This window comes from Ambystoma mexicanum, chromosome 10 (genome assembly GCF_040938575.1).
Source record: "Ambystoma mexicanum isolate Mex_15411 chromosome 10, UKY_AmexF1_1, whole genome shotgun sequence".
Classification (NCBI taxonomy): domain Eukaryota; kingdom Metazoa; phylum Chordata; class Amphibia; order Caudata; family Ambystomatidae; genus Ambystoma; species Ambystoma mexicanum.
In genome coordinates this window covers 861,842,911-861,870,705 of record NC_090932.1, presented here as the reverse complement: position 1 = coordinate 861,870,705, position 27,795 = coordinate 861,842,911, and the positions used below count along the sequence as shown (strand labels likewise).

The 27,795-nt window shown below is 48.2% G+C and overlaps 1 protein-coding gene across 3 annotated transcripts in view; it reads right to left on the bottom strand.

Moving 5' to 3' along the window:
* Nucleotides 1-27,795, bottom strand: part of PRKCI (protein kinase C iota) — a 1,761,305-nt gene that overhangs the window by 1,167,306 nt on the left and 566,204 nt on the right. For all 3 annotated transcript variants that reach the window (XM_069618564.1, XM_069618565.1, XM_069618563.1), the window contains one exon: nucleotides 4,402-4,539. In XM_069618564.1, coding sequence (XP_069474665.1) covers nucleotides 4,402-4,539 — 138 coding nt within the window. The remainder of the gene's footprint in view (nucleotides 1-4,401; nucleotides 4,540-27,795) is intronic.

The window sequence follows — 27,795 nt, the reverse complement described above, 5'->3', positions numbered from 1 at the left end:
TTTTACAGCGCTCCCCCTTTCAGATTAGAGTACAAACTTTGCCATGAAGCATCCTTTGGCTCCTCAAGTGTCTGGTTGGCCAGGGGACGCCGGGGCCACTCTCCTGAACTTCCTGTGACCTGGGACTTTACGTCTCTCCTGTGAAGCCTTTATCCTTTTCGGGCCGACCGGGTCTCTTACACTCTCTTGCTCTCCCAAGTCCTTGTTCGGTTCACCCAGGAGCTCTCCCGACACCCTGCGAATATCATCCTCCGTAACCAGAGCGTATTTGTATCCCTCCAGCTCGAAGGAAAGTGAAAAGGGGTATCCCCATCTGTATCGAACCCCCTTGGTCTGGAGCATTTTCGTTAGTGGGGAGCACATTCGCCTCCTCGCCAGGGTGAGGGCGGACAAATCTTGATACACCGATATCCGGGCCCCCTCCCAGTCAACCGGGCCCTTCTTACGTGCCAGTTCTAGTATTTTGCTTTTCTCCACGAAATAATGGAATCGCACGAGAATGGACCATGGTCCTCTGTTGGCCGCCCCCGCTCTGTGGGCTCTGTCAATAGTTGGCTCGTTCGTATTTGCACCCTCAAAAAGAGTTCCCACTACCGCATTCACAGCTTTGATGATGTCCATTTGCGTTTCCCCCTCCCTTTCAGGAAAGCCCAGAAAGCGCAGATTACAGCGGCGTTCCCGGTTCTCCAAGTCGTCAAGCTTTAGGGAGCATTTCTCTTCTCTGCTCTCGAGCTCCGACAGGCGCATGTCAAATTGAGTTTCAAATATGTCATTAGAGGCTATGTTATTTTCGAGCGTTTGGACCCTATCGTCTATATTGTCCACCTTTTTATCGAGGGTGTCTAGCCGTATCGCTATGTCCGCTCTGAATCCTCTTATTTCCTCTAATAGGGCTGCCATACCTTTAGTGACCTAACTAGTATCAGACAATTCCTGGTGAGTCGAGGCAGCCATCTCGGGGCCGGGCGGCGGGCTCAGAGCTTGACGTCGAAATCTCTGGAGGGCTTCCTTCCAGTTCATGGGCTCACCCCAGCCATCTCCAGTAGGTCTCCACCTGAACGGTTCAAATTAAGTGAGCCACTTCGCTGTGCCACTTTGGAACTCCAGAGGGGAGACAACTAGGGGTGTACACAGTAGTATGCCCAAACTTCGTGTACACTGTTCGGACGGGGGGTTACTGGGAGCCCATCTCCAGGCCGCGGACTGCAGGGGGCAGTCACTCTCCACCTCCGCCTTCTATCGGGGTACTTTTTCTTAAAGTGCTCTCCTGGAGGTGGCCACTGTGGTGGGGCCCAGCAGCTGGCGGCAGGTAGCCGGGTTAATCCCCCTCCGCCCTGAATGCTGATTCGTGAGTTGGGGCCCTCCCCTCTAGACGCAGAGGGTCCCCGGGTTGTAGTTCTCCGCTCCCCGGCAGTACCGGGGGGTGGGGGGAGTCCGCCGGAAAGACGAATAGTCCGCTGGGGGGGGGGAGGCGGTGTTCCGGCTCCCTCACCCCACACATAGAGGCCCGCGCTCCCGGGGTCGCCTGGTGAGGGTTAGACGGGCCGGTGTCAACAGTCAAGTTGGGGCCTTCTGAGCCCTCAGCGTGTGCCTGCTTGGTAATCTCTCGGGCCTCTGTGTAAGGGCTCTGGCTATGTAGCGTTGTCCGCCCTACCAGGTGGCAGGTCCGGGCGAACAAAGGGGACCCAAGTCCCTCCCAGCCCTCACCTGGGTGTCAGCGGGGGAGGGGACGCTCCCGCACGTCGTCCGGCACCGACGCGGACCCCGGCTCCTCGCCGCCTAGTGTGCCGCTGAGCCCGCTCTCCTTCCCGCTGCAGCTCCTCAGCCTCCCGTGATACGTGCTCCGGTTCGGCTTCTCCCGGGGTGCCAGTCCAGCCGCTATGACTTCCAACGCTGTCCTCGCCAACTCTCCTTTGGGCCCCAGCTCGGCCGCGGCTCTCCGTTGATTTCTCGCGGAGCTGCGGCGTGGGTGGGGGGGGGGGCCCTTTCCCCCTCCACTCTGCAAACGCCAGAACTCGGCGAAAACTGCACGCCTGATGCTCAGAGTTGGGGCGCTCGGGGGCTCCAGGGCATTCGCAGGCCGCGGGGGGGTCAGTGTCTCACTTTTGGGAGTCAGGGGGGGGCTCAAGTCCCTCTGACGGCGCCCTACGGGGGAGACCAGTGCGGATGCATCAGTGCATCTCTGCGCCCCCTGGTGGCTTCATGATGATAGGTTTTAAAGAAAGTTTTCCGTATTTCTTGTTAATCAAACAGGCCTGACACGCCAGCTGCCGACACCTACTTTTTGCTACTTCTGCCCATGGTGCATCGTTTTTGCTTGCACTGATTGTCATGCCTAGGTATGTTGTGTGTTTTACAAGCTGGATTGACTCCTTGGCAATATGCCAATTAAACTTCGAGCCCCTTCCATGTAGACCCGATAGTTATTCCAAAATCAGGATTTCCGTTTTTTGTCTGTTAATTTGCAACCCATTCGATGTTATGTAAGTATCTAGAAGATTCATTTTGCGCTGAAGACCTATCAGTGTCTGATCTATTAAAACAAGGTCGTCAACGTATACTAGATAGTTAATGGGTGATCCATGGATTTTAGAGGGGAACGTCTTGTCGCCACAGAATACATACTTTACGTCTGATATAAACAGATTAAATATTGTTGCTGTCAATGGGCAGCCCTGTTTCACGCCCTTATATGTCTTGATTTTTGTAGACAATGTACCTTTCATGTCAAAGCGGACCCTAATGGACGTTTCCATGTGCAATTCCCGAATTGCGCCCATTAGGCTAGGCGGGCAGTTCCACTTGGCTAATTTTCTCCACAACATCTCTCTGTTAATACTATCAAACGCCTGAGAGAGGTCAACCAGGGCCAGATAGATCTTTGAGTTGGATCCAATTGCCTCCATCTTTAAAAGGTTCAGTAAGAGCAGATTTAGACCACAACCTACCCCTCTTACAAACCCTGTTTGTCTAGGGTGTACATGGTTAGAGTCTTTTGCCCATCTCAGGATTTTACGTTGGAGAAGAGTGGCATAGATCTTCCCCACAACGTCAAGAAGCGCTATAAGTCGATAGTTTTTAGGATTAGTTCGGTCCCCCTTTTTGAAGATGGGGACCACCACAGCGCTTTTCCAAGAGTTTGGGGTAGAGTGGCTCTTGGCAATACGATTGAATAGAGTGACACAAAAATCAGCCCACAGTCCCGGGTTACGTTTGATTGTATAGTTTGTTAAGCCATCGGGGCCTGGGGCTCTGGATTCTCGCATAGCCTTAATTACAAGTAAGATGTCTTCTCTTTCAAATTCGAGATCCACTGAGGTTTTCCCCTCCATTTTTGCCAACATCTTCTCCGAGTCATTTTGCATCATGATGGCCGCATGTGACTTAAGCCAGTTCTTATACTTTTGCTTAATCACCCTTGTAGTCTGTTTCATGACTTCGTTGTATGGGCCTTTTATATTCCTTAGTTCCTGTCTCATCAGTCTTTTGTGTTGCAGAACGATCAAGTCGAATTTGTGTTTTGAATGTTTTGAATGAAATTCGACCTGTCTCAATTTAGATCTTCGTTCTTCAAATTGAGCTAGGAGATGTTGGTATTCTAGGCCCTCTGTGTTTTCTATGAAGTTAGATGTTATGTTCACTACTTCAGTATCGAGGAGGTTTAGACGAATCCTGCTTGACCCTGTTCTTACTAAGTAAGGCCAGTTCACTTGGGCACAGTCAGAACCATTACAAAAAAACATAATCCAGGACCAAGACTGGGTTCGTCATTAGAAAGCAAAGAGGATGCTATTATGGATGTAATCATTAAAAATATACAGTATTTAGCAACCTCCAGCTAGTAGCCTAGTAAATCACTGGTGGATGGGACTGCCCTTCACTCTAGCAACAGAGTATGTACATGATATTTCTAATAAAAAAAAAATATTACAAGTAGGCCTTTTCGCTCTCAATAGCTATTTAAAGTGATTTGGCAGCACAAGATCTGCTGGCACAAAAAAGGAGGGGAAAAAAGGTTCTCTTTTCATATCCTGAAATTCGGGTTCACCTTAATGCGTTATTTATTTTATAATGCTCCCCTACCTAAGCTATGCCCCCACTCCACTCTATCCCCTCTACCCCCCCCCCCCATCAAACTCATACCTTCCTAACAAAGCATGTGGGTGTGTGTGTTTGGTCAAATAAAACAAATGTAGTCAACCAAATTGCAGACTGATAGTCTGAAACAATGGCATGCAGAAAAATCAATAGAAATGTTAAGAAAAAAAAAGACATAGGCAAGCAGCATCACATACCCACAATACTCAAAATATTACAGAATTGGACATCAGTAATGTAATAGAAGTATAGTCAAGAATTACGATACAGAAATCATAAAATGATGCCGAACTGGCTTCTTACTTGCAATGTATGACGTCCACATTCTATGGTGACAAGCTTGTGGCATTTCTTGTGAACAAGGAGTTTGCAGTTGATGCATTTGTATCCTTGGCGCCCCAGCCCCCAGATTCGGTCGGTACAGATGGCACAGTGTGCTCGCTGAAAGATTAAACTAAGCATTACTTAATAAAACAAAAACGTTAACATTTAAAAATGTTCTTCTGTGCATTCAAAAATATTGCTTTAAAAACATATGTAGTCACCATTTAAAACAGAATGAGATCTTACTTCTTACTTCAATATTTAATTAATACATTTCCATTTTTAAGACTGAAGACAAATGCCAACATGAGCCGTCTTTGCAAGGTGAACGAAGCATCGACAAATATAGGGTGTGGCATTCATACACCTTAGCCTTATGAACACTGAATGGATCAATTTATAGAATTGAAAGCTCACTCACCCTTCGTATCAAAGTGATGGTCACTAGAAGAAAGGAAACTTCATGCATAGTTTTGGAGTCCTATATTTTTTGCGTGTGTTCTGCAATGCCCTGGCCTTTTTCCCCAGCGAGTTGTAAACAAATGTAACGGGGACAGGACTCTTTTTGTGGCCCTGTGGAAACCCTTAAGAGCACCAACACTTGTGGCAATCACAAAGGTGCCCCTTAGAATCCTTTGGTCAGTAACCAGACCACGCAGTTGTACTAGTTCTCGTTGGGGCTCGCAGGAAACCTTTTTCTTACAGCAGGCTCCCAAAATAGAGTTCAATGATATGAAATCCAAAAGCCAAGCACCAGTACTTTGCTACCCCTTCTGTGTGAGGGGGTGGAGATCAGGTTCAACCATGTAGGGTCATTGGCTGAAGTGGGCTCCAACCAGCAGCTCACAAAACGATAGCTGTGAGATTCTTTTGGAATTCTTCATCCCCTAAATGTGCCAGAGAGAATATGTTTTGAATACAGTGGTAGGGCTAGATAGCAGATAGGTTACGGACAGACTGAGGACAGCCTTTTCTTCGTTTATGACTGAGCACCCTTATATGTAGGGAAATTCCTCACAGCAATAGGCACAGCGGGGCATTTTTCTTTTACTTTAAAATAAACACATTCAAAAGATCATCCCCAAGTCCATCTCCTCCTTCTGGTTTGCCAAAGATTACTGAGCAGGTGGACAACAAACATGCCAATATAATCAAGGTTTTGATTAGAGCTAAAGAAAACATACTAATCAAAACATAAGATAATGTCAATCCCCTGGCCTTGCAATCTATGTTTCCTGCATGCCAGGACTGGCTGTGCAAGAAACTGGAAAAGAAAAACGTGATTGGATGCATTTGAACCAGCAACTTTCAAAACACTCAAGACTCTGATTAAAAGGGGAAAGTATGTGTTTAATCAGGCGTTGCCAAAATCCGAGAAGAGAATGCAGCAAATCTACTAGCTATGTAGATAAACTTAACTGCAACACAATGGATAGGTCTTATCAACTCATTATTGAGTAAAAGAAAACAAATATTTTTACCAAAACCGTACTGCGATAGCTTAGACTAAATCCTCTCAAGTCGTCAATTTAATTGAACTAAGCAAACTTCAGTAGAGCACAAACTCCTTACCATCAGCAACACTGTCAATTAAACTCACCACAAAGTGCTTTTACTAAAAATACAGGCCCAACTACAAAGCCAGACACATCAGCTTCAGTTCAACACAGTAACTTCTTCTTCCAAGAGAAAATATCCCCGACTACAATGTCATCCATCTGCTGCCTGCCTGATGTAGCCAAATACTTATTTTAGCTAAACTCATGGCAGATATTTGTAATGCCTCCCTGGTAACACTAACTAACACACACACACACACACACACACACACACACACACACACACACACACACACACACACACACACACACACACACACACACACACACACACACACACACACACACACACACACACACACACACACACACACACACACACACACACACACACACACACACACACACACACACACACACACACAAAGAACAAAGCCTCTCACCCATTGTTGACAACGACCTTCGTCACAAAACCTATCAAAATCATGGCGACCCAATACATGCAACACAGTAAGGCTAACAAGATCTTTTATAAGAACCAAACTCGTAGGATATTTGAGACTTTCCTCGTTTCACAAGAGCATTTTTCAAATCTTAGACAAAAACACCCAGCTGCTCCAATTCGGTTGGATGTCTCAGCAATGCATGATTCTATCAATCACCATTGGCTCATAAACATACCACGCCGTCCATGTGCTTTGAGGGAATGGCTTTAAGATGTTTTGCTAATCAACTCCAAGACTGGTCTGCCCTAGTTAAGATTGGGGGCTCAAAAGCCCAGCAGAGTGACCTTTTCAGCTCGGTCCCCCACAGAAAAAAAATGTCCTGTCGTTTTTTAATGCCTGAGTTAGACCAAAGGCTGACTGGATGGATTTACCACGCCCACCTTTCAAATGTATGCTGATTCATAGACTCTGATGAACATCTCAGAGATGGGGGGATAGCTCAGGGGTAAGATGATCACCTTGGGAACAAGACTATACCATACACAACATGGGTTCAATACAGTCCCACACTTGGAAACTGGAGGAGTACGGCATGAAGTGAAATATAAATAAATAACAAATGTACTCCTGGAGACACAGGAAATAACCCCATAAACACTTTCCTAAAAAGAATACAATATTAAACTTGCCAAAAGCAACCTCTGTTGAATTTAGAGAAACATAACATCTGCTTTGGACTTCCATATCCAGGATCCTTGCAGTTTAGATGGCATACTCGGTGCAGAGGACCACCCAGCCCAATGCAGAGGCACACCCAGCCCAATACTGAAAGTGAAAAACTTGATTATTTCACAATGTGCATTCTTTGAACTTGCAAATCAACCTGATCTCACATGAAAACTCACTCCAAACTCCAAATGAAGAAAATCATTACTTATATGGAAATACCTCAGAAGAATGACGTTCCACCAGATCATGTTTTTATCAAGACCCTGCTACCGCATTTCAACGTACATGGGCTTTAATATAAAATCAGATCCATCACCTTCAACTTCTGCAAAAACAAATGGCTAGAATAATATTTTCCGTAAATTCATGGTATGCAGTTACACCACCATTGAGGGACTTGCAAAGGCTTTCACATTGAGTACAGAATCGTTATGAGGACAATCCAATTCACGTATAAAGGCATTAGCCTATGGCTCAGGTACATAATTATTCTTCTATAACCCAATTAATACCAGTGAGTGGTTTCTCAGAGTGGGATCGTGATTCGAACCTGTGTTGTGCTGCTTTGTCTTGCTTCCAAGTCAAACGCATTGGCCCTGAGCTATCCTTCCTCCCCAACATCAATACAAGTATTGAAACTTACCTAAACAGAAACAAGAAAAAACACTGTATGCACATATGTCCTAACAAGCTTACTGATTACCTCAGCTCTTAAAGGAATTTTCCTGGGTGCATGACCTTAGCTATCATGAGATCAAGAACTTTGAAAAAACTAGAGATATATGAAGTCTGAACAAAATAACAAAACGTTCAAATGAGTAAAGTATGGTTGTGTTGGGAAAGGGGAAGCCCTGTCCCAACCGCCTAGGCGCTTTACAGTGAGGCGAGATGTATTCACAGCACTATGATGGGGAATGTGGGACGGTGATAAGTGACACCTCCCAGTTTAACAGGACCCCACTGCGATATAACCAGAAATAGTCTATCCGCATAATACAGCATTCTTATTTTGCGTAGATATTAGTAACCATTGGTAGACGGGAAGGCCTGCGCGGTAAATTCGGAATTGCATGCACTAGGCCCAAAAGTGTGAGACAAGAGAAATTCCCAGCCATGCCTGAGCTCCCATGAGGACAGCCCACACCCCCAACCGCCACAATGCCTATTCATTGTTCTAACAGTGTTGCAAAGATGTGTTTTTTACCCAAGAGGAATGTGCTCTACAAGGCCGCACTCAGACCGGTGCCTGGTTTGCATGTTATCTCACACTGGCCAAAGCATGACCCGGCCCATTCCCAAGTGATCACGAGTTACAGCCCATATAACTGACTAAACCTTAAGATCCCTGAATTCCATGGCACCAGATGCCCTTTGACCAACAAACCCAAAGTAACAAGTCCTAGGATGTTCAAAGAGGATGGACAGGGTGCATCGTTGAAGCGACAATCGTGTGATTTGTATTGCGAGGTGCTGAGAGGGATACATCATAGTTCAAAACGAGGGTGGAGACATTGGAGCCGGATAGCAGAGAGTCGAGTGAGTAAAATCTGTGTGTGTGAAGGTTAGAGTGCACCAGAACCTCCTTTGTGTCCGTCTTAACGCCTGACAAGTGCACAGTATGAGTGATAAAGTATCTGAATGGTAGGAGCATAATTAATTTGTTTTCTGACATTCAACGTTCGATGAGCCCTGCGCCAACCACATGATGGAAATCGGACGCACTGGGCTGGGACCAATAGACTGGCACCCCTTATGGGTAAAGGTGGAACATGTATAGGGTCCATTCAATCAGCCGCACAGGTTTTTACTGTATGTTGTTGCGTCATTATGACGCTGTATATCTTAAAAAGTTTATGTTTGTACCTTTTTTTGGCAGAACATTCTTAGCAGCAGAGTTCTTTGCTGTTGCTCTTATCTGCGTGCGAGAGTAAAACTTGTTATCCTTACAAGATCGACTTGGACCTTTTTTCCCCCCAAGCAGGTTGAATTCTTTCAGGTGTGAATGTTCAGCAGCGTGCCTTCAATCAGTGACCTCCGATGTGATCCCAGCACCCCTCGTACCTGTGGAGGCTTCCAGATCGCTTCTGCAACTACAGCAACCGGTTCCGGAAAAAAACACGTGTCGAGTGGTTTAGCAGGAGCCATTTTAAGAGAAGTCCTCTCTGCTCTTTGAATCAGCGTGCTGTTTCGAGGAGAATGCAGGCCGGTGTTGGAACCCTGTGACGGTGGAGTTCAGATGAGCATGCACATGGGAGTAACCTCTTGTAAGAGATAACAAGTAGGGGGCAGATGCATGGGGAAGTCTGAAAGGTGGAGAGTGAGGTCATTGATGTGACGTGGATGAGGTCAGGGTTATTTGTTAAAATGTGTATGATGAATAGAGTGCTTTGGTAAGGCATTATAAGGTAAGGAAAAGTTGAGGCACCAAGCCCATCCACGGGAGGGAAGGTGGTCCCACAAGATAATATATTATTTAAAGAAGGAACATAAAAATAAAAGTAGTGGTGTTGTGGAAGGGGTAGGCCGGGAACAAGTAGTGGTTGTTAGTTTAGCGTGTTTTAATCTATTGTGTTTGTGTTTTGTGGATGAAGAACAGACCCTAGAAGGGGCTGTAATAGTGTGCATTGCGGTGTGGTGTTGGATGTTTCTGCAGAGTGGTGTGTGTACGCGCAAGGAAGGGTGATGGAGAAGGGTGCAGCTTGATTTTTTGTTACGAGCTAGCGGCAGCGCATTAGCAGGATTTAGCAGAGTTAGTAAGAGATAGATATCACTAGCATGAGGGGTGGAACACCAATAGAAAAACAAGTTACTTACCAACTGTAACGTTCTTTCGACTGGATGTTCCTCCCACGTATTCCTCCTCCTAGATATCTCGTCTCCCAGCTTTGCTGCTTTGGAAAAAAAAAATTTCACCATAGGGCACTGTGCGCGAAGCTGCAGAGTTGTAGTCCCTTGAGGGCCGCCGTCGAGCGTCGACGTCATCCGCAGCATAAAGGTCTCGAGCCGCGCCCGTTACCTCAGTTCTGTTTTTACAGTGTTAATGGTTGCATCAGTTGATCAGGCTTTCAAAGACCTTCGGCTCTTAAGGAAGTTAAGAGTGCAACTGGCGTAAACTGTGAGGAGGGGTAGGTTGGGAGGGTCGATGAGGAATACGTGGGAGGAACATCCAGTCAAAAGAACATTACAGCTGGTAATGAACTTGTTCTTCGAATGGATTGTGTCCTCCCACATATTCCTCATCTTAGATAGGCTCCCAAAGCAGTAAGAATTTGGAGGAGGGAGTATCAGAGATTTCAATCATGGATTGAATGAAGGATGGCTTTTGCAAAGAGGCCTCCTTGACAGGATGTAGAGTCCAAGCAGTAATGTTTTACGAAAGTGTGCATTGACGACCAGGTGGCTGCCCCACAAATATCCTGCACCGGAACACCCCTGTGAAGAGCCGTGGAAGATGCCGTGCCCCTGGTTGAATGAGCCCTTAGCCAATCTGGAGGCTTCTTCACAGCCTATGTGTAGCACTCTGAAATTGCCAGAATTATCCATCTGGATTAAGTTTGTTTAGACACTCCAAGGCCCAATTTTTGTCCAGTATATCCAACAAACAGTTGGTCTTCAGCGCTAGTCGGATTCCCCTCAGCTCCAAAAGGTTGATGTGTAGTTTGGACTCCGATGGAGACCAGCAATCGCTGATTGTTAGATTGTTAGTGTGGGCTCCCCACCCTGTGAGTGGTGCGTCCGTCATTACCATTATCTACAGCCATGGTTGCCAAAATGATTCTCCCTTGTGGTTATTTTCCTTGCAAGCCCACCATAGAAGATCTTGAGCCACTCTGGCCGGGACTTGCAGAAGATCTGACATATCCCCTGAAAATTTGGACCATTGAGCCCTGAGGGCCCAGTGAAGGGATCTCATTCTCAATCTGGCCTTTGGCACCAGAAAAATGCAGGATGCCATTAGGCCGAGCAACCTCAGAAAATAGAAGGCCGGCAGTTGTTGGGCATTTTGATACCTTGTTACCATCTGCAGAATATGATAAGCTCTCTCCTCGGGAGGCGAGGCTTTGCCCGAGGAAGTATCAAGGACTGCTCAGATGAATTGGGAGTCTTTGGCGTGGAATCTTTTGTGACTTCTTGTAATTGAGGGAGAAGCCCAGTTTGTGCAAGAAGTGGCAGGTCATTGTCAGATGTTCCTAGGCTTGTTCGGGTGAATTCGCCCTGATTAACCAGTCGTCCAGTTAAGGGTAGACATGAATTCCCCCCTCCTGAGACTCGCTGCAACAACAGACATCAGCTTAGTAAAAACCCTCGGGCGGAGGTTAGCCCAAAAGGCAGAACTCGAAACTGATAATGAGAACCGCCAACCGCGAACCTCAGATACTCTGTGCTTGAGATGGATCGGCACATGAAAGCAAGCATCCTGAGGGTCCAATGAAACCAGCTAGTCCTGAAGGATCTAAGAAAGGGTCACCATCTTGAACTTGTCCTTCCTGAGGAATTTGTTCAAATTTGTAAGTCCAAGATGGGTCTCAATCCTCCGTTCTTCTTAGGAATGAGAAAATAAGGGGAGTGCCAACCATTGTTCCTCTCCGCTACAGGTACATGTTCTATTGCACCTTTCTCTAGCAGGACTAAAATCTCCTGCACAAAGAGCAGGTCTGGAATTTTGACAGAATTGGTTCCCGGTGGATGATCTTGAGGTCTTTGTCGAAAAGGAAGGCAGTAACAATGGGTCACTATCCACAGCATCTAGGCATCAGACGTAATGCCCCGGAATTCGCTCAGATACTGAGTGATCCTGCCTCCCACCGGGGTCTTGTGGGTCAAGACCTAAGAGTGGCTTTGCAGCAGTGGCTGAGGAGGTAGTAGCCGCTGCTGGGGCTGATCTAGCACCTTTTCCTCATCCACCACGAGGGGGTTTTCTCTGTTGGCCTCTTTGTCTGGCCTGTGCCTTCCCTCTTCCAAAAGAGGAGTAGAAACGAAAGGGACGACTCCTCCAGGAAGATGACCCTGCGTAAGAGTGTTGCTGAGGCTGCCTTATAGAGGCGCTGAGTGATGTAGCTGCCGCTTTAGAGGTCTGCAATTTCTGCAAGCTCTCATCGGCCTTGCTGCCTAACAGCCTCAAGCCGTCAAAGGGCATATTGAGTATTCTGGATTGCATGTCAGGTGCAAAACCAGATTTCCTCAGCCATGCTCATCTGCGTAGGACCGTGCTAGATGCCATGGAACTGCTTACACTATCAGCGGTGTCCAATCGTGACTGGAGGCCTTCCTCCATAGCCTCCTTTCCATCCTTTACTATTGCCAGGAAACCATCCCGTTCCTCGCCCTCCGGAATGTCAGCCGCTGATGTCATACAGTCCCACAGGGTGTACGTAAACCTTGCCAGAGTGCAAGTTACATTCTTAGATTTAAGGGCCATACTGCCCAAAGAGAAGACTTTCCGGGCCCAAGCATCAGCTTTGTCATCCCCATCAGGTGGTATCAAAGGATAAGCTCACCGTCTAGTGAAGGTTGCAGCTTGTACCACCAAGCTTTCTGGCGAGGGATGCTTTGACGGGTACTCAGGATCTGATGAGGATGGTCTGTACTTCTCTACAAACTTATTATTTACTGCAGGCCCAGAGTCTGGGATATCCCAAGTTGCCATCACCCTTTTTGCAATGGCCTATGGAAAGGGAGGACAGGGTCCCTTTGAGGTCCCTCATTCAGGAAGTCTGTCATATCGTCTTGGTCAAACCTTGGGGAAGTGGTTTTCCATCCCATGAAGTCAATGACTCTCCCCATTAGGTTTCTATACCCCAGAGCCTGCATGATCTGCAGGGTCTGGCTTCTCAAACTCTACTTCAGGGGAAGTATCTAGGCCACTGGCTGTCAATCAAAGATCAGCCATCTAAGAGTAAGGGTCTATCGACTCCTCAGGAACCCCCTTAGTTCCAAATCTAACCACAGCAGAAGTAACATCCTTTTAAGAGGATTGCTCCTCGTAAATAGAGAGCATAGATCTAAAGAATTCTTGCCTGGGTTGTGGATGGAAGATCTTCTGTGGTGAAAGGGGTGGCATTGATCTAGGCTTTGACAAAGGCGTTGATTTTGGCATCAGAATTAAAGAACGACTCCACAAAGTCATCAAAAGCGTTGATATAGACGCTGGCTTCGACAGTTTCGAAGGGGGCTTTGACGTCGTCAAGGGAGGCCTCGATGCTGTCGCGGAAGGGGTCAACGCCATCTGCGACGGCGGCCTCAACGTTGTCGTCGAAGGCTGCATCGAGTCGATATTCAACTTCGATGTGTATGCAATTTTGTCAGCAGAACCACCCCTCCCCCCCCCCCCCGATTTATGCACCGGTGGTTTCACTCTTTTTTTTGAGGTGTCGGAGAGCTTTCCCCCAATGACACCCTCGACTTTGTCGAATCTTGTGTGCCTGGTCTTTGATCTCCCTCTGTCACTTTTGGAGTGGGCAGGGGCATGATCTTCATGCAGCTTTTTCGAGAGGTTCTGGTCCGCATTCTCAATACATTTTAGCATCAAAGCCCTGAAGGCCTTCCATTTTTCAGGGTAATCGTGCTTGGAAGGGTAGGATAGGCACCTTCTCTCAGACGAGGTGAAAGAGGGAGAAGAAGATCTATGTCGTCGCTTCTTTGATTTTTTGGACAAAGAAGAAGGAGGATTTCCTCGAGCGACTCTTAAACCACTATCTCCTCGACCCGTGTCAAGACTTTCCGCTCGATCCTCCCAAATCTCTTTGCCTTTTTGAAGACTTATAAGATTCCTCCCCCACCGCCAGCTTACCTTTCCGTTCCTTAAGAGCCTTATTGGACATAGCCTGACAGGAACCAAATTCGTCGGCCCGATGGTCAGGGCTCAAACACCAAAGGCAATTCAGATAGGGGTCGGTAATGGACATTTTTTTCCACAATTTTGACATTTTTTGAAACCCGTCTTGGGTGTGGATGGAGTCGATGAGGAAGACATTTCGTTGAAAAAAAAATGATGCGCTGTTTTGTGACACAGAGCAGTTCTCGGAAAAACGGCACTGAGCTAACGGGCGCGGATCGAGCCCTTTATACTGCGGATGACGTTGACGCTAGACGATGGCCCACAAGGGACTACAACTCCGTGCCTCTGGTGAAAAAAAAAATCCGAAGCAGCAAAGCTGGGAGACACGATAATCAAGATGAGGAATACATGGGAGGACACAATCCATTCAAACATAAGTATAAGGCCCGCCACTGTATCATGACATGGTGGAAAAATAGCATTGGATCGCAGAAACAGGAGGAGGATGTATGCTCTGCCCATGGCCATGGCAGGCATCCCACAAAAAGAGCATCCGAGACCATAGGTCTACATTTCTAGTAGCAAAATATAAGGGGAAGCAGCTGCAGAAGAAAAAATGTATTCTAGATTACTGGTGTATGTTCGAAGACGCAGAAGATAAAGGGAATGAAGTAGAGGTGCAGAGATGGAGAGATGGGAATTGTACAAAGGGGAAGGAGAAGGTGGGGTGCCAGTGGAGGGTGGTGGATTATATCCCTTGACAACAGATCCTGCAGAAGGTTATACTAATCCAAGCTATGTACCCGCTGCGATAGGGACTCCTGCTGCAGTAGAGTCCCCCACAGGGGTAGGGTCACCCGCAGCGCTAGTGACACCACAGGCTATTGCTCTCCCACTCCCCGTATACTCACCTGCCGGAAGTACCGGAATCAGCAGGTTATAGGTCAAGGGAGTTTGAAAAAAGGTTGGTAGGATTACTAACAGAACTCAGAAGGACACAGATGTCCCCAAGATCAGTAAGGGCTATAGAGAAGGGTCAGGAGAATGGAAATCAGGGGAAGTGCTGCTTAAGATGCATGCTGAAGGAATAAGACGTGTAGGTGTTGAGAAACAAAGCCTAGATGGGTGGATCATCCTGGGAGAGGAAAATACAGTGTTGGGAGAGAATTGGGAGGAAGAGGACGCTGATACGTTTAATGAGGATCAGTCAAGGAGAAGGGAAGGATGAAGATGCAGCTGAGAATACTCCCCCTCCACTCTCTCCCCCCCCCCCCCCAGTAGAAGGTCAATGGGCATGGGGGCAGGTTGAGAAACAGGGCCGGCCGGATGGCATTGGTAAAGATAAGATCGTGGGTATTGAGGCGAAGACGTGACCGGAAATAATAGTGCATCACTGTAAAAGGATTAAGGAATAGGAAAAGGAAACGGCCCAAAGACACCACGGAGAAGGAGCTAAATTGGTGGAGAAAAAATTGGCAAAGGTTGCTGTACAGGTGCCTGTATCGACACCAGTACAGGTAGAGGGAATGAAGGGTACCCAACAGATTGTTAGTGCCACCATTGCAGCGCTATGGGCTGACAGAGGAAAAGGGCAGTGGGGTAGGGGGCAACAGTACCCCGGGCCACAGTGGCAACAAGGAGGGCCGCAGAGAGGAAGAGGTGGATTTCGAGAAGCAAGAGGAGGGTGGGTTTGGACTTTCTCAATTTTGGAATTGTTTAAGGTGGGGACATTTCGAAGGGAATGCAGGAGCAGATCTGCAGTGGGGTATAATTGTGGGCCACAGCAACAGGGCCCCAGGGCTAGGGTGCCTGCAACAGGGTCAAAAGGTATCTGAATCAGGAGTATGCACAGGGCCAATACAAAACCTATAATCAACAGCCACAAGCACCGGACACACAAGCACGGCACCTGCCACAACAACTGCAGGGTGGTGCTGCCACAGTGAACAGGTTACGAGGTAGGACTGCTGCTCACTTTGGGGGAGCAGCAGTGGTAGGAGGTAGCCCCATCTCGTTCCCATGATGAACACATATCCTGATTAGGAGAGCCCAGAGAGAGCACTCGCGTGTCCGGTCTGGTCGACGACTACCCACCTGAAGAGGAACCTTTGGTGGAGGTGGAGATAGGAAATCAGCAGTTCATATTCATGGTGGACTCTGGTGCAACTAAATCATGTATCATGGAAGGAAACTTTCCAATATCAGAATAAAAGCTTGACACGCAAGGATTCTCAGCGTCTATTTTCAAGGTTCCATACACTTACATGAGGAGTTAGACGTAAAGGTGGGAGGGAAGGTAGTACGGGCGCCCTTACTATATTCCGAAGGTCCCCAGTCAGCTTACTGGCCAGGGACCTGCTCAGCAAGTTAAATATGATTATATCCTTTACGGATCATGGTGTAGTCTGCTCCACACCTGGGAGATGCGCTGCAAGGGCGAGGTTGATAATACATGCAATGGCAAGGAAGGTGGTGGTCCGTGGGATTCCCGTAGACACAGACACGTTAAATTAAAGTAGTACTGTGCTTGTGGATGTGAATCCCCAGATTGCCAAACCGTGTTGGTGAGTGTCCACGGATTTCATCTTTCGTCCACCAGTGTCACCTCAGGTGGTTGCGGGAACAATATTATAGTTGGATTTACAGGGGTTGTTGGTTTCGGACAAGAGGGTTGTCTTGTTGGGAATGGACAGGGACAGATGTGAGTAACGCACAGTGCTCTGTGTAGATCCAATGGTACAGCTGAAGGAAATGACAGATGGTGAATTGTTTGAAGATAATGACAGAGGGGGAAATAATTCTAAAGATTTGTATCCCCTGTGACGTAGCAATACAGTACCAAAGAGTGCAGTGTCCCTTGATGGCAGTATTAACTCCACCCCCCTTTTTGACAAGGGTTTACAACACATGCCTTTGCAGTTGTGGACCACAAAGCCAAATAATGTAGGATTACTTAAAGATCTGGCCCCTGTGCCTATTACACTGAAGCCAGGTGTGGTGCTGACAAGGGAAAGGCAATATCCATTATTGAGGGAGACCAAGGAAGGTATTAGTAAGACCATACAGGCCCTACAGGAGGAGGGGATCATTGTGCCATTTAAGTACCTGTGTAATACAGCAATATACGCTGTCAAGCAAATTGACAGGGGGCAATTGGCGAATGAATCAGGACTTGCGCCCTCTAAATGATGTGGTACAGAAAGAATTTCAAGTTGTTCCGAATCTGGCAAAAATGTTATGAACCATCCCCAAAGAAGCCACATGTTTTACTGTAGTGGATTTAACAAATGCATTTTTTCTCGATTCCACTCCATCCGAAGTCGAGTTAGCTCACAGCATTTACACAGGGCCAGATGCGACTCGAAAACACTAGATTATCTAAGGGGTGTTGCAAGAGCCCGAGCATTTTTAACAGAATAGTGCATGCCGATCTGGAGAGTATTCAGCACGATTATCCAGTAAGCGGACAATCTACTAGTGTGTAGTGACAGTGAACAGTACTGCCGAAGGGACTACATTGCACTTTTACAATTGTTGGCCTGTAAGGGGTACAATGTTGAACAGGCCAAATTACAATATTGCCAATACGAAGTGCTCTATTTGGGACAGTTCATATCAGCAAATGGTAAAAGAATACTGCCAGACAGGCATCAGTATGTGCTACCCCCAAACCTGCCTCAGTTAAAGAGATGCAGAGGTTTCTGGGCTTGTGCAACTACTGTAGGGCTTGGTTCCTAGATTAGGCGGAGTACACAAGACCACTTCTACAGGCCCTTAGGGAAGCACAAAAGACAAAGGACCATGTTACAGTGGACGGCTGAAATGGTCAGACAATTTGATGACTTAAAAAAATAGTTTGGCACCCATACTGGCCACCCCAGATTACGGGCAGGAATTGTATTTCTTTTCACACTTCGATGATCAGTTTATGACAGCAGTGTTTACGCAGAAAAGTACTATGGGCCATAAGCCATTGGCCTATTATAGCAGGGCTTTGGATGCGGTAAAGCAAGAGCAGCTCACGTGCAAACAAGTTTTGGCAGCTGCTGCCTTTGCAATAGAGAAAAGTTCTACAATTGCAATGGGGTGCTCAGTAACTTATGTGGAACATTCTTTGTTTGCCAGTCTAGGAAAGGTCAAACTCTAGCCAGACTACGCAAAGGTATTCGGCATATGAAATCATTATTTCTTAACTCCATATTCATGTGGTTAGGTGTAGATGGAATAACCCTTGGTTCCAAGGGCCCTAAGAGGTGGTGTTTTGTACTCCGTTCGCTGTAAAGGTCAATGAATTGAGCTATTGGGTCCACCTCTTTGACGTTCGTAGGGCACCTTCAGAGAACACACTGGTGCATCGGTTATCTTAAAACAAGGGGTAGCAGTACTAGTACCCGGACTACCTCACCGGCCTGTCCAGGGGCGATATGTGTGCGTTAGAACGCTCCAGTGACAGGCCGAAGCTTAGCTGCTAGCTCTGTATATATACATTTCTCTCCATCTGCACGCCTCCCTCTCTCTCCCGCCCTCTGCGCCTGCCTCGCTCGCTCGCTTTGCGCCTGCCTCGCTGGCGCTCGCGCTGCGCCTGCCTCGCTCGCGCTCGCTCTGCGCCTGCCTCGCTCGCGCTCGCTCTGCGCCTGCCTCGCTCGCGCTCTCTCTGCGCCTGCCTCGCTCGCGCTCTCTCTGCGCCTGCCTCGCTCGCGCACTCTCTGCGCCTGCCTCGCTCGCGCACTCTCTGCGCCTGCCTTGCTCGCGCTCGCTCTGCGCCTGCCTCGCTCGCTCTCTGAGCCTCTGTGTCTCTCTGAGCCTCTGTGTCTCTCTCTGAGCCTCTGTGTCTCTCTCTGAGCCTCTGTGTCTCTCTCTGAGCCTCTGTGTCTCTCTCTGAGCCTCTGTGTCTCTCTCTGAGCCTCTGTGTCTCTCTCTGAGCCTCTGTGTCTCTCTCTGAGCCTCTGTGTCTCTCTCTGAGCCTCTGTGTCTCTCTCTGAGCCTCTGTGTGTCTCTCTCACTCCCCCTTACTTTTTGTACAAAGTACATCTTGTACGACTTTCCCTTTTCGTTGTCTTGTGTGTCTGTACTTTCATTTCAGGAAAGAAGATGGACATGACTAATGTAAATAACGTGTCAAATAGGGACCCGAGGTGCAGATGCACGAAGGAGAGAATATGGACCTTTGGTGGTTATTATAGATCAGCTATTGCTGTAGGTCGAAGTGTGATATTGCTAGTACTGTTGGGAGTGTACTGGGGAGGGTGTTATAAAGCGAGGTCCTATAAAAAGGGGGGAGGGGCGGGCGGGGGACCACGGGGGAAATGGGATTGTATATTATCCAAATGGGACAATACATATAAATGTTAACAATACAAGTGGATTTACATCTATTTGCACCAATGTGAACACTAACAATAATAATGGAAATGCATTTAATAAATCTAATAGGCATGATATGTCAGTTGGGGAAGCAGCAAACAGGGGATTGGTCAACACTATGAAACGATACGTTATTTCCAATAGTACTACTAATACGGCCAACCAGGAGAAGTATAGAAGAATGAAGAGAGAACTACCACAAAAGTATGACACATATCAAGGGCTGGGTATTGATGTGATTGAGGATATTCATCATCCCGAGTTGGCTTACTCATGGTACTCCGATATGAGCGGTGTGGGGAGAAACGCTGTGAATCGGAGCCGTTAAGTGTGTTCACTCATTCCACACGTGTCAGGGTCTCCCAAGGTGTTAGTACCGCAAGGAGTCCCAATTAAAAAGGCCCAATGCCTGGTTCATCTCGCGCTATGCAGAATAAAAGTGTTCCAGGCACATAGTGTACAACTGCAAATGGGGGGCCCAGATTTTGTGAAGTGCAGTGACGACCCAAAAAACATCAAGTGTGCGGAGCTACCCTATCCGATGGTGAAAGGGTGGAAACATGTCAATAATAACTGGAAGGCCATCACACTACCTTGGTTGGCAGAGAGACTAGTAACATATAGCAAGGAAAGGACAGCACAAATACTTTCTGTGCACAAATCTGGACAGCATATCACAAAGCTGACGTGTGGATTGCAACAATGGAAAAGCCGGTGCGAGTGCACAAGAAAGAATAATATAGACTGTTTCCGCAGCATGAGTACAGTTTTTGTCGCTCAAATGAACATTGCAATAAGACTCTCTTGATCACAGACATGAAGAAAGGAACAGCAGCGCTGATGGATTACTACTGGGTCTGTGGCAGACAAGCCTACTTGCACCTTGCAAATGCAGACTCTTCCACATAGCTTGCTGAAATACCAGAAGAATGCAGGCTCTTCAGCTCAGCAGAATCCTTTTTTGCATCTTTATTTTTGCCGGGAGTGCAGGCTGCAGCAAATGCCAAATGGTTGCAAATCTTAAGATGGGAACTGGCCCAGCTTGCGAACGACACAGAGAAGGGGTTCAACGCGATCAAGGTTGAGTTGCGTGCATTAAGAGTTAAGTCGATGCAAAATCTTAGGCATGTTGGACAGGTTAACATCAATGGAAGGTGTGGTTTACAAAAAGTTGGGCGATTCCTGCTGCACATTTGTGCGTCCAGAGAACGCATCATCCCACATCATTGCAGCTGTCCGTGGCCTGGGTGTTCGTATGAAGAAAGAGGGAGGAATACATGAAGGTGATTTGTTTACCATAATACCCAGTTGGGCCCCGTCATGGCTCAGAGCGATAGTGAAGATGTTAATGCCCACCATTATGTTCATCCTGGTCATTTTCTGCACTTATCAGCTGGTCCATGGATGCTGTGCTAATGTGGCACCAGATAGCAGAAGAATGATGGTATCAATTGGGGTTCCAAAAGCACTGCACGAAACAAAAAATACTGAAGTACAAACTAATGTCGCACAGGGTGGCCACAAGTACAAAATGCTCCCCATCCCATATGGAGATGAAGTTGATCATCCATGCCACACTATCAATTCTCCACCCAATGACCCAGACAATTACACAGAGGATTGGATGGCCTTGGTGGGGGAGGGGGATGCATCTATACGACTTGCTCACCAGAACAGAATGTGCATGGGCGGGAGAGGTTCGGGGAGGGGCGCTGTCGAGTTTACGGTCAGTGTGTAGAGCCTGGGTGCCAAAAAAAGAGAACTCAGCCATAAGTAGAATCAGAGACTGGGGAGTGGGAGCGCAAAGGAATCCCAGAGTTCATTACTGTAGAAGTAAAAAAACGTGGGAATGTTGGGAAGGAGGGCGGGCGTGGCTAGGCAGCCATGGAATAAGCTGTAATCTCTCTGTGAGCTCCGTGATCCGGCGAGTTAATCCGACGAAGAAATACTTATTTCCTTCACCTAATGCAACTCCAAACATAGGAAAAGGCATGTGAAGGCACTGAGCAGAACGTGAGCAGGCTGACGGCACGCCCAGAGCTCTGGAAGAAACAAAGCGATACATTGTTTCCTGAAGCCAGCCGCGTGATGAGCGTTAAGATGGCTGCGGCCGAGAACAAAGGGATCCTGAAAGATGCATCCATGCAATGAGGTAGCGGTCCCAGCAGATGGCTATAGTTGCGTACCAAAACACAGAAGAATAGGCTGCACGGACCGGGCGGCTGCGGGGAGCGAGGGGCCTTTGCAGATGTAGCTGAGGGCTCCGGTCTCTGCGAGGGCGCACCGGGCGTGTGTGTCTGTCGGGACCATCCGGTGGAGTCGAGGGGCCCACAAGAACTGATAAGCTGTACCCGTTGGCACGGAACACGTAGGAGTGGTACCGGAGGATTGTGTGAGCGTCGGGCGGCGCTGGAGACAAGAGGAACAGCCGGGCCCTGCAGCACGTAGAGCCGCTGCGAATATATACGGTGACCCGCAGAGCGGGTCGGAAGCGCTCGGGGCGGGCGTCGCTCCCACGAACACCATGCTATCAGGTTCTGCAGAGCCGACTTGCACAAGGAGGGCTGCTGCCGCATTAGAAGATTGTGAACAGGCCCACGAACGCTTATTGATATATGTGAAAGTCGGAGGGAGCGCAGGGCGCATAAAAGGAGACTGAAATCAAGGAAGGTCCGACATGGATATAATCGAACAATTGCAGGAGTACGACCTAGCAGGCTGCAAACGACCTGAGCAGTAGAGCACTGTTGTACCCCCTGATGCTACACAGGGTGACCACAGAGGATGAATCAATGGCAGTGAGTGAGTGTGCTTAACATACCTTCAGAGGCACACCCAAACTCTGCTTCCATTACATGTGCCCAGGCAACCAAACTACAGAAGGAGGTGTCAGTGGAAACGTGTGCCAATTTGAATTGTGTGTGGAGAATAAACGTGGGAGGATACAATCCACCTGAAAAGCTATTTCACGCGCCATAGTACAAGCAAGTTGCAAGATAGCAACCTTGACGACCGAAGGAACTGGAAGTGTCACAACAACGGCGCATAGTCGAAGCCAGACACGTAAGGAGGGCAGCACTAAGTCGGTGAAAGGGCTAAGAGCCAAGACCAAACAACCTACAATGGAGGTCTTTGCAAAAGCGCAGAGGACCCCTACAACATTGACACAAAGCACGGTTGCGACCCCTGTGGAAGAAGTCCCAGAAGGAGATAAGCATCAGATCCTGGCGGCCATAACGGAGTTGAGCACCAAATGGGGCTCAGCAATGGCGGACCTGCGGACAGCCCTAGAGAACAAAATTGATGCACTAGGAACTGAACTTACCCTGCTACGGCAAGACGTCAGAGCGCTGGCAGAGAGAACGAGTGGTCTGGAAAGCGCAGTGAAGACGAATACAGATGTCAGCGCGAATAACGCAAAAGAGGTCCACGTGCTAAAACAGCAGGTTGCCAATCTCGAAAATCGTGTGGAAGAAGCGGAAGGAAGGGCGAGAAGAAATAACATACGGGTGGTTGGCCAGCCGGAGGGGGGAGGAAGGCCAGGACCCCACAAACTATGTGGAGAACATGATCCTCCAGGAGATAGGAGCAGACAAACTCTCACAGGGGTTCACGGTGGAGCGAACGCATCGCGCCCTAATGAGGAAACCACAACCTGGGGCCCCGCCAAGACCGATAATTGCGAGGATCTTGAACTATAAAGACAGAGAAGATCCTGGAATATTTTAGTATGGGCGGAACAATAGAGAGCATCCACCAACATCACGGCATGCCCGGATTACACGATGCTGGTGCAGAGGCAGAGGTATAGCTACGTGGTCATCAAAAGGAGGCTGCGCGCGGCTGGCATCAAGTACATGCTCCTGTACCCGGCGAAACTGAAAGTGCTACATAAGAGCAGAGCGCTTTTCTTTGACGCTTCAGAAGAGGTGGTGTCATGGCTGGACCTGCAGGGTTGCCCGGAACAAGAGGCAGACCGAGCTAGCCAAGAGCATGACAACTGAGGAGCCTGGGTCATGGACATTAAGGGGGGTAAGTGGGAGGGTGGCCCTGTCATAGGGGGGAAAAGTGAGACTGGATGGACATTCTGTAGCTTTCGGGCCTTGTGGTCCACATGGACTGGAATATAGTGGATAAAATGCATGTAGGAGCTGCATAGTATTAAAATTGAAATTAGGAGCAACGGGATGAAAGCAACCCACCCCTGGGAACTAGTAGTTGAGTGGCCACTAGGGCGACTTTACCCTACTGGGCCCTGAGCACAAGCTTGTGCTAGACAGGGCTAGATGTGGGGGTGCCCGAGATCCAGGGATGGAGCTGGGCAACAGTTGGGGAGGGTGTTGTTGGGGACAGGTTGGGAGGGGGGAGGGGAGGGGGAAAGTTTGGGGTGTATATAGTTGTGGGGAGTTTAAGTTTGAACATGAGCCTACATAGAAGAGCCGGATGGTTGAATCTGTATTGCGCGGGCGGGAGGGATCGGCTGGAAGTAAGGAAGAGGATTTGTAATGCGCATGGGTGATCTTAAAATAATTATGTGGAATGTCAGGGGACTTAATAGTTACTTGAAAAGGAATAAGGTCATGTTTTATCTGCGAAGGCAAAAGATAGATATTGCGCTACTGCAGGAGACGCATCTGACACGGGAAAATATGGAGTTGGTTGTAAAGAAATGGAAAGGGGTTGTGGTTGCTAGAGGAGTACTTATCTGGGTGGAAGTGGTGGAGACGGATGGGAGGATGGTCATATTGAGGGGGCTGGTGGAGAATAAGGAGGTAAGCATTGTAAATACGTATGCCCCCAACCAAAACACGGCAGCATATTTCAGAACTCTGTGCACCAACCTTAGTATATGTATGGGCAGTGCGGTGATCTGGATGGGGATTTTAACTGTGTAATTAACCCCACTGTAGATAGATCAGATGGCAAGACTGATAGACCCGCCCCAGCGGCTAAAGCATTGCAGACACTGCTAGATGGCTTTGGCCTGGCAGATGTGTGGAGAACAAAATACCTCCAAGATAGGCAATATTCGCACTACTCTGCCCCGCAGCAGCTACATACAAGGCTGGACTATGTCTTTGCCACGTCGGATGTAATTACAGAGATTACTCAGATAGAATATAAGGCGAGGGTCCTCTCGGATCACTCGCCACTAGTTCTCGGGTGGCAATACTGCCCTCCGAGGGCACGGATACCGACATGGCGCCTCCGAGCAGAGGCGCTCAAAGACCCAGTTTTTAGAGAGGACATAAGGGAAGAGATTACTAATTACTTCGAGGTGAATTTGGCTAGCGTTGACTCAGCAGGTACGTTGTGGGAAGCCTTCAAGGTAGTATTGCGGGGGTTGTGTCATGCCTACCCCCAGGCATCCGGACCAAGCCCATCAGCCCCGGGAGCAGGCATCTAGACATTTAGTAAAACCTCAACAGCCCCGGCTAGGGGCTATCTGGGTTTAGTCCTGGCGCCTTAGGGTTCAGTCCTGGCGCCTTAGGCGCCAGGCTCATAGTAGGCATCAGTCCTGGCGCCTAAGGCGCCAGGCTCATAGTCATTACTTACCTCAGGCAGACCATGCTGCAAATGACTCCAATCCAACATGAAGCCTGAAAGGGACTATTTTTCTACAGGGACTATTTTTTACTCGGGTGTGGTTTTAGGGACTGCTTACCTGGGACTACTTTTGAGGCTATTTAAACCACACCCGACCAGAAACACACGCTTCGTGTTATTCTGCATCCAGCAGCGTAACACTCACTGTGCCTGCAGCCTGCATCCAGTCTTCTGCCACGCCCGCCTCGAATCCGGAGCTCCTAAAACAAAGAGGAAAGAAAGGGACAAGGTTAGAAAACAAACTTATTTCTATTCCACGCCGATTCTGGATCCATCTCGTCTCCGGACCTGTAAAGAACATAATTTCTGAACGCGCCGCACCTCCAGCTGCAGCGCCGCGCCATACTCACCAGTCTTCACAGCATCCTTCGGGTCGGCGCTGCCTCCATCATTTCTTCGCCGAACTTTGGCACCTAGGAGACAAAAGAAAACCACAAGGTGAGCCGAGGGAACCAACAAATATAATTCTTACCATCATAGACTTACCTGATTTACTACCGGAGGCATCCTTTTGTGACTCTCCATATTTTCACGTGCCGCATCTGTAAAGAGAGACAAAACAACACGTTTTCCTCGTGCAACATTTACCGGACAGCGCCGGGTAATACAGACTCTTACCTGAGCGCCACCAGCTGCCACAAGAGCATCTTTTCACGAGCCAGCTGCAAGACAAGAAAGGAAGGGGGGGAACAAGAGTGAACATCGGACATATTGAACTCTATGAACTTAATACTTACTGGTCCTCACCAGGAACCTCAGAGTCAATACTCTCCGGAACTCTCCCGAGCCTTCAAACCAGTGAAGTAACTGGAATCGACGCGCCCCTGCAAATCCACGCAGGATGGAGAGCTCATCTTTCAAGAATATAAGGTGAGATTGCTGTGAGTGCATTTCGGAGGTGATTAGTTGGGGAGGACTGTGGGGGTGCCATCACTTGAATCCACAAGTGGCTAAATCCATCTCTCCACTTGCTGGAGAATATTTCTACGGGTTAAGTAGACAAGATTAGGAGGGCAGATCCAGTCAGTCATCGCTGCACTACGCATCACGTGGGTGGAGACCGCAGCTGTCCGGGTCTGACTGACACCCCTGTGGGAGCCAGGTGAGCGTAACAGGTTGCCATAGCAAAATCAAAGGGCCTGCAGGGCGGGGTCCTAGACGACCTACAAAAAGCAGAAGAGGAACTACAAATAGCATTAAAGGGTGGAAGCATAGATATGGAGCTGGCACTTAAGCTGCAGCAGAAATGTGCGGAACACTGGGAAAGGCTCTGCAACCTCAACTACAAAAAGTATATAGAGAGACAGCATGCGGGAGGGAATAAAACAGGACGGCTCTTAGCATGGCTATACAAGAACGAAACTCCCAGACCCCCGATCAGAATGATAACGTGGGAAGATGATGGGGTAGCGGACACCCAAGAAGGAGTTAACAAGGAGTTTGCGGATTATAATATAGTGCTAAATGGGGATAAGGAGGGAAGCAGCCAGGAGGAGATAAAGAAACACTAGAAGATATAGGACTGCCTAAGATAAGTGGGGAGGAAAGAGGAGCTAGATGCACCAATCACTCTGGAGGAGCTAGAATAAGTGGTGAATCAGTTGCCTACCAGTAAGACCCCGGGGGCGGATGGGTTCCCGAGTGAATTTTATTAAGTATATAGAGAAGAAGTGCTCCCCCCAATGCTAGAAATGCTTAATGAAGCGTTTGAAGTGGGACGGTTGCCGGAATCGCTCAGAGAGGCGATCACAATACCGCTTCCCAAACCTAACAAACCGGGGCATAGATGTGGCTCTTACAGACCTTTGTCGATGCTGAACCAAGACAGCAAGATATTGACAGCTGTCCTGGCAAACAGTTTGCAAGGAGTGATTAGTAAATTAATACACCCTGACCAGACGGGCTATGTCCCGAATAGGAACATAACTCATAATCACAGGCGACTCCAACGGGTCGTCGAATGGGGTAGTAAGACTGAAGGTGAAATGGCGGTTGTGTCTTTAGACGCGGTAAAAGCTTTCGACTCGGTCAAGTGGCCATGGCTGCTGGCGACCCTGGAGGGGTACGGAATAGGGCCCAGTTACATTAGGTGGGCGAAGATGCTGTATAGTGAGCCGCTAGCCAGAGTTCGAACGGGATCAGTGATATCCGAGAGGTGGCAACTTAGTAGAGGCACTAGGCAGGGGTGCCCTTGGTCCCTGATGCTTTACATTCTAGCTCTGGAGCCCCTAGCAATATACCTCAGGCAACAATATGATATGATAGGCATTGAGGTAGGGGGAGAACGACACCTGATATCCTTATATGCGGATGATTTGCTACTATACTTGAGGTACCCGGAAGACAATCTCCAGTACATCCTGGAGGTGATGGAGGTATGCGGGGCTGTCGGGGATAGCGGTGAATCCTCAAAAATCTAGCATTTTTCCGCTGGGCAGCTATAAGGGAACCCTTGTGAGATGGTTACCGGTGCTACAAATACCATGGGCAGTTAGTTCTTTCTGATACCTTGGGATAGACGTGTACCACAGGGTAGAAGAGGAACATAGGCACAACACCGAGGTAGCTATTGTGAAAATTGAGAAATGTATGAAGTTCTGGGCGAAGTTGCCCCTAGCAATGATGGGACGAGGTGCAATGCTGAAGATGGTGGCCCTACCTAGGCTCCTGCATTATTTTAGTAATATTCCATACATGATACCCAAGAAGTTTTTTGCTAAATTTAACAGTATGTGTAGGGACTTCCTGTGGCATGGTACCCGGAACAGAGTGGCACTATGGAAGCTGCAGAACTTTTATGAAAGAGGAGGGATCAAACTGCCTAATTTAGAGGTTTATTATGTAGCGAGCCAGCTGCAATATGTGGCCAAATGGCTCTCAGATGAAGTGA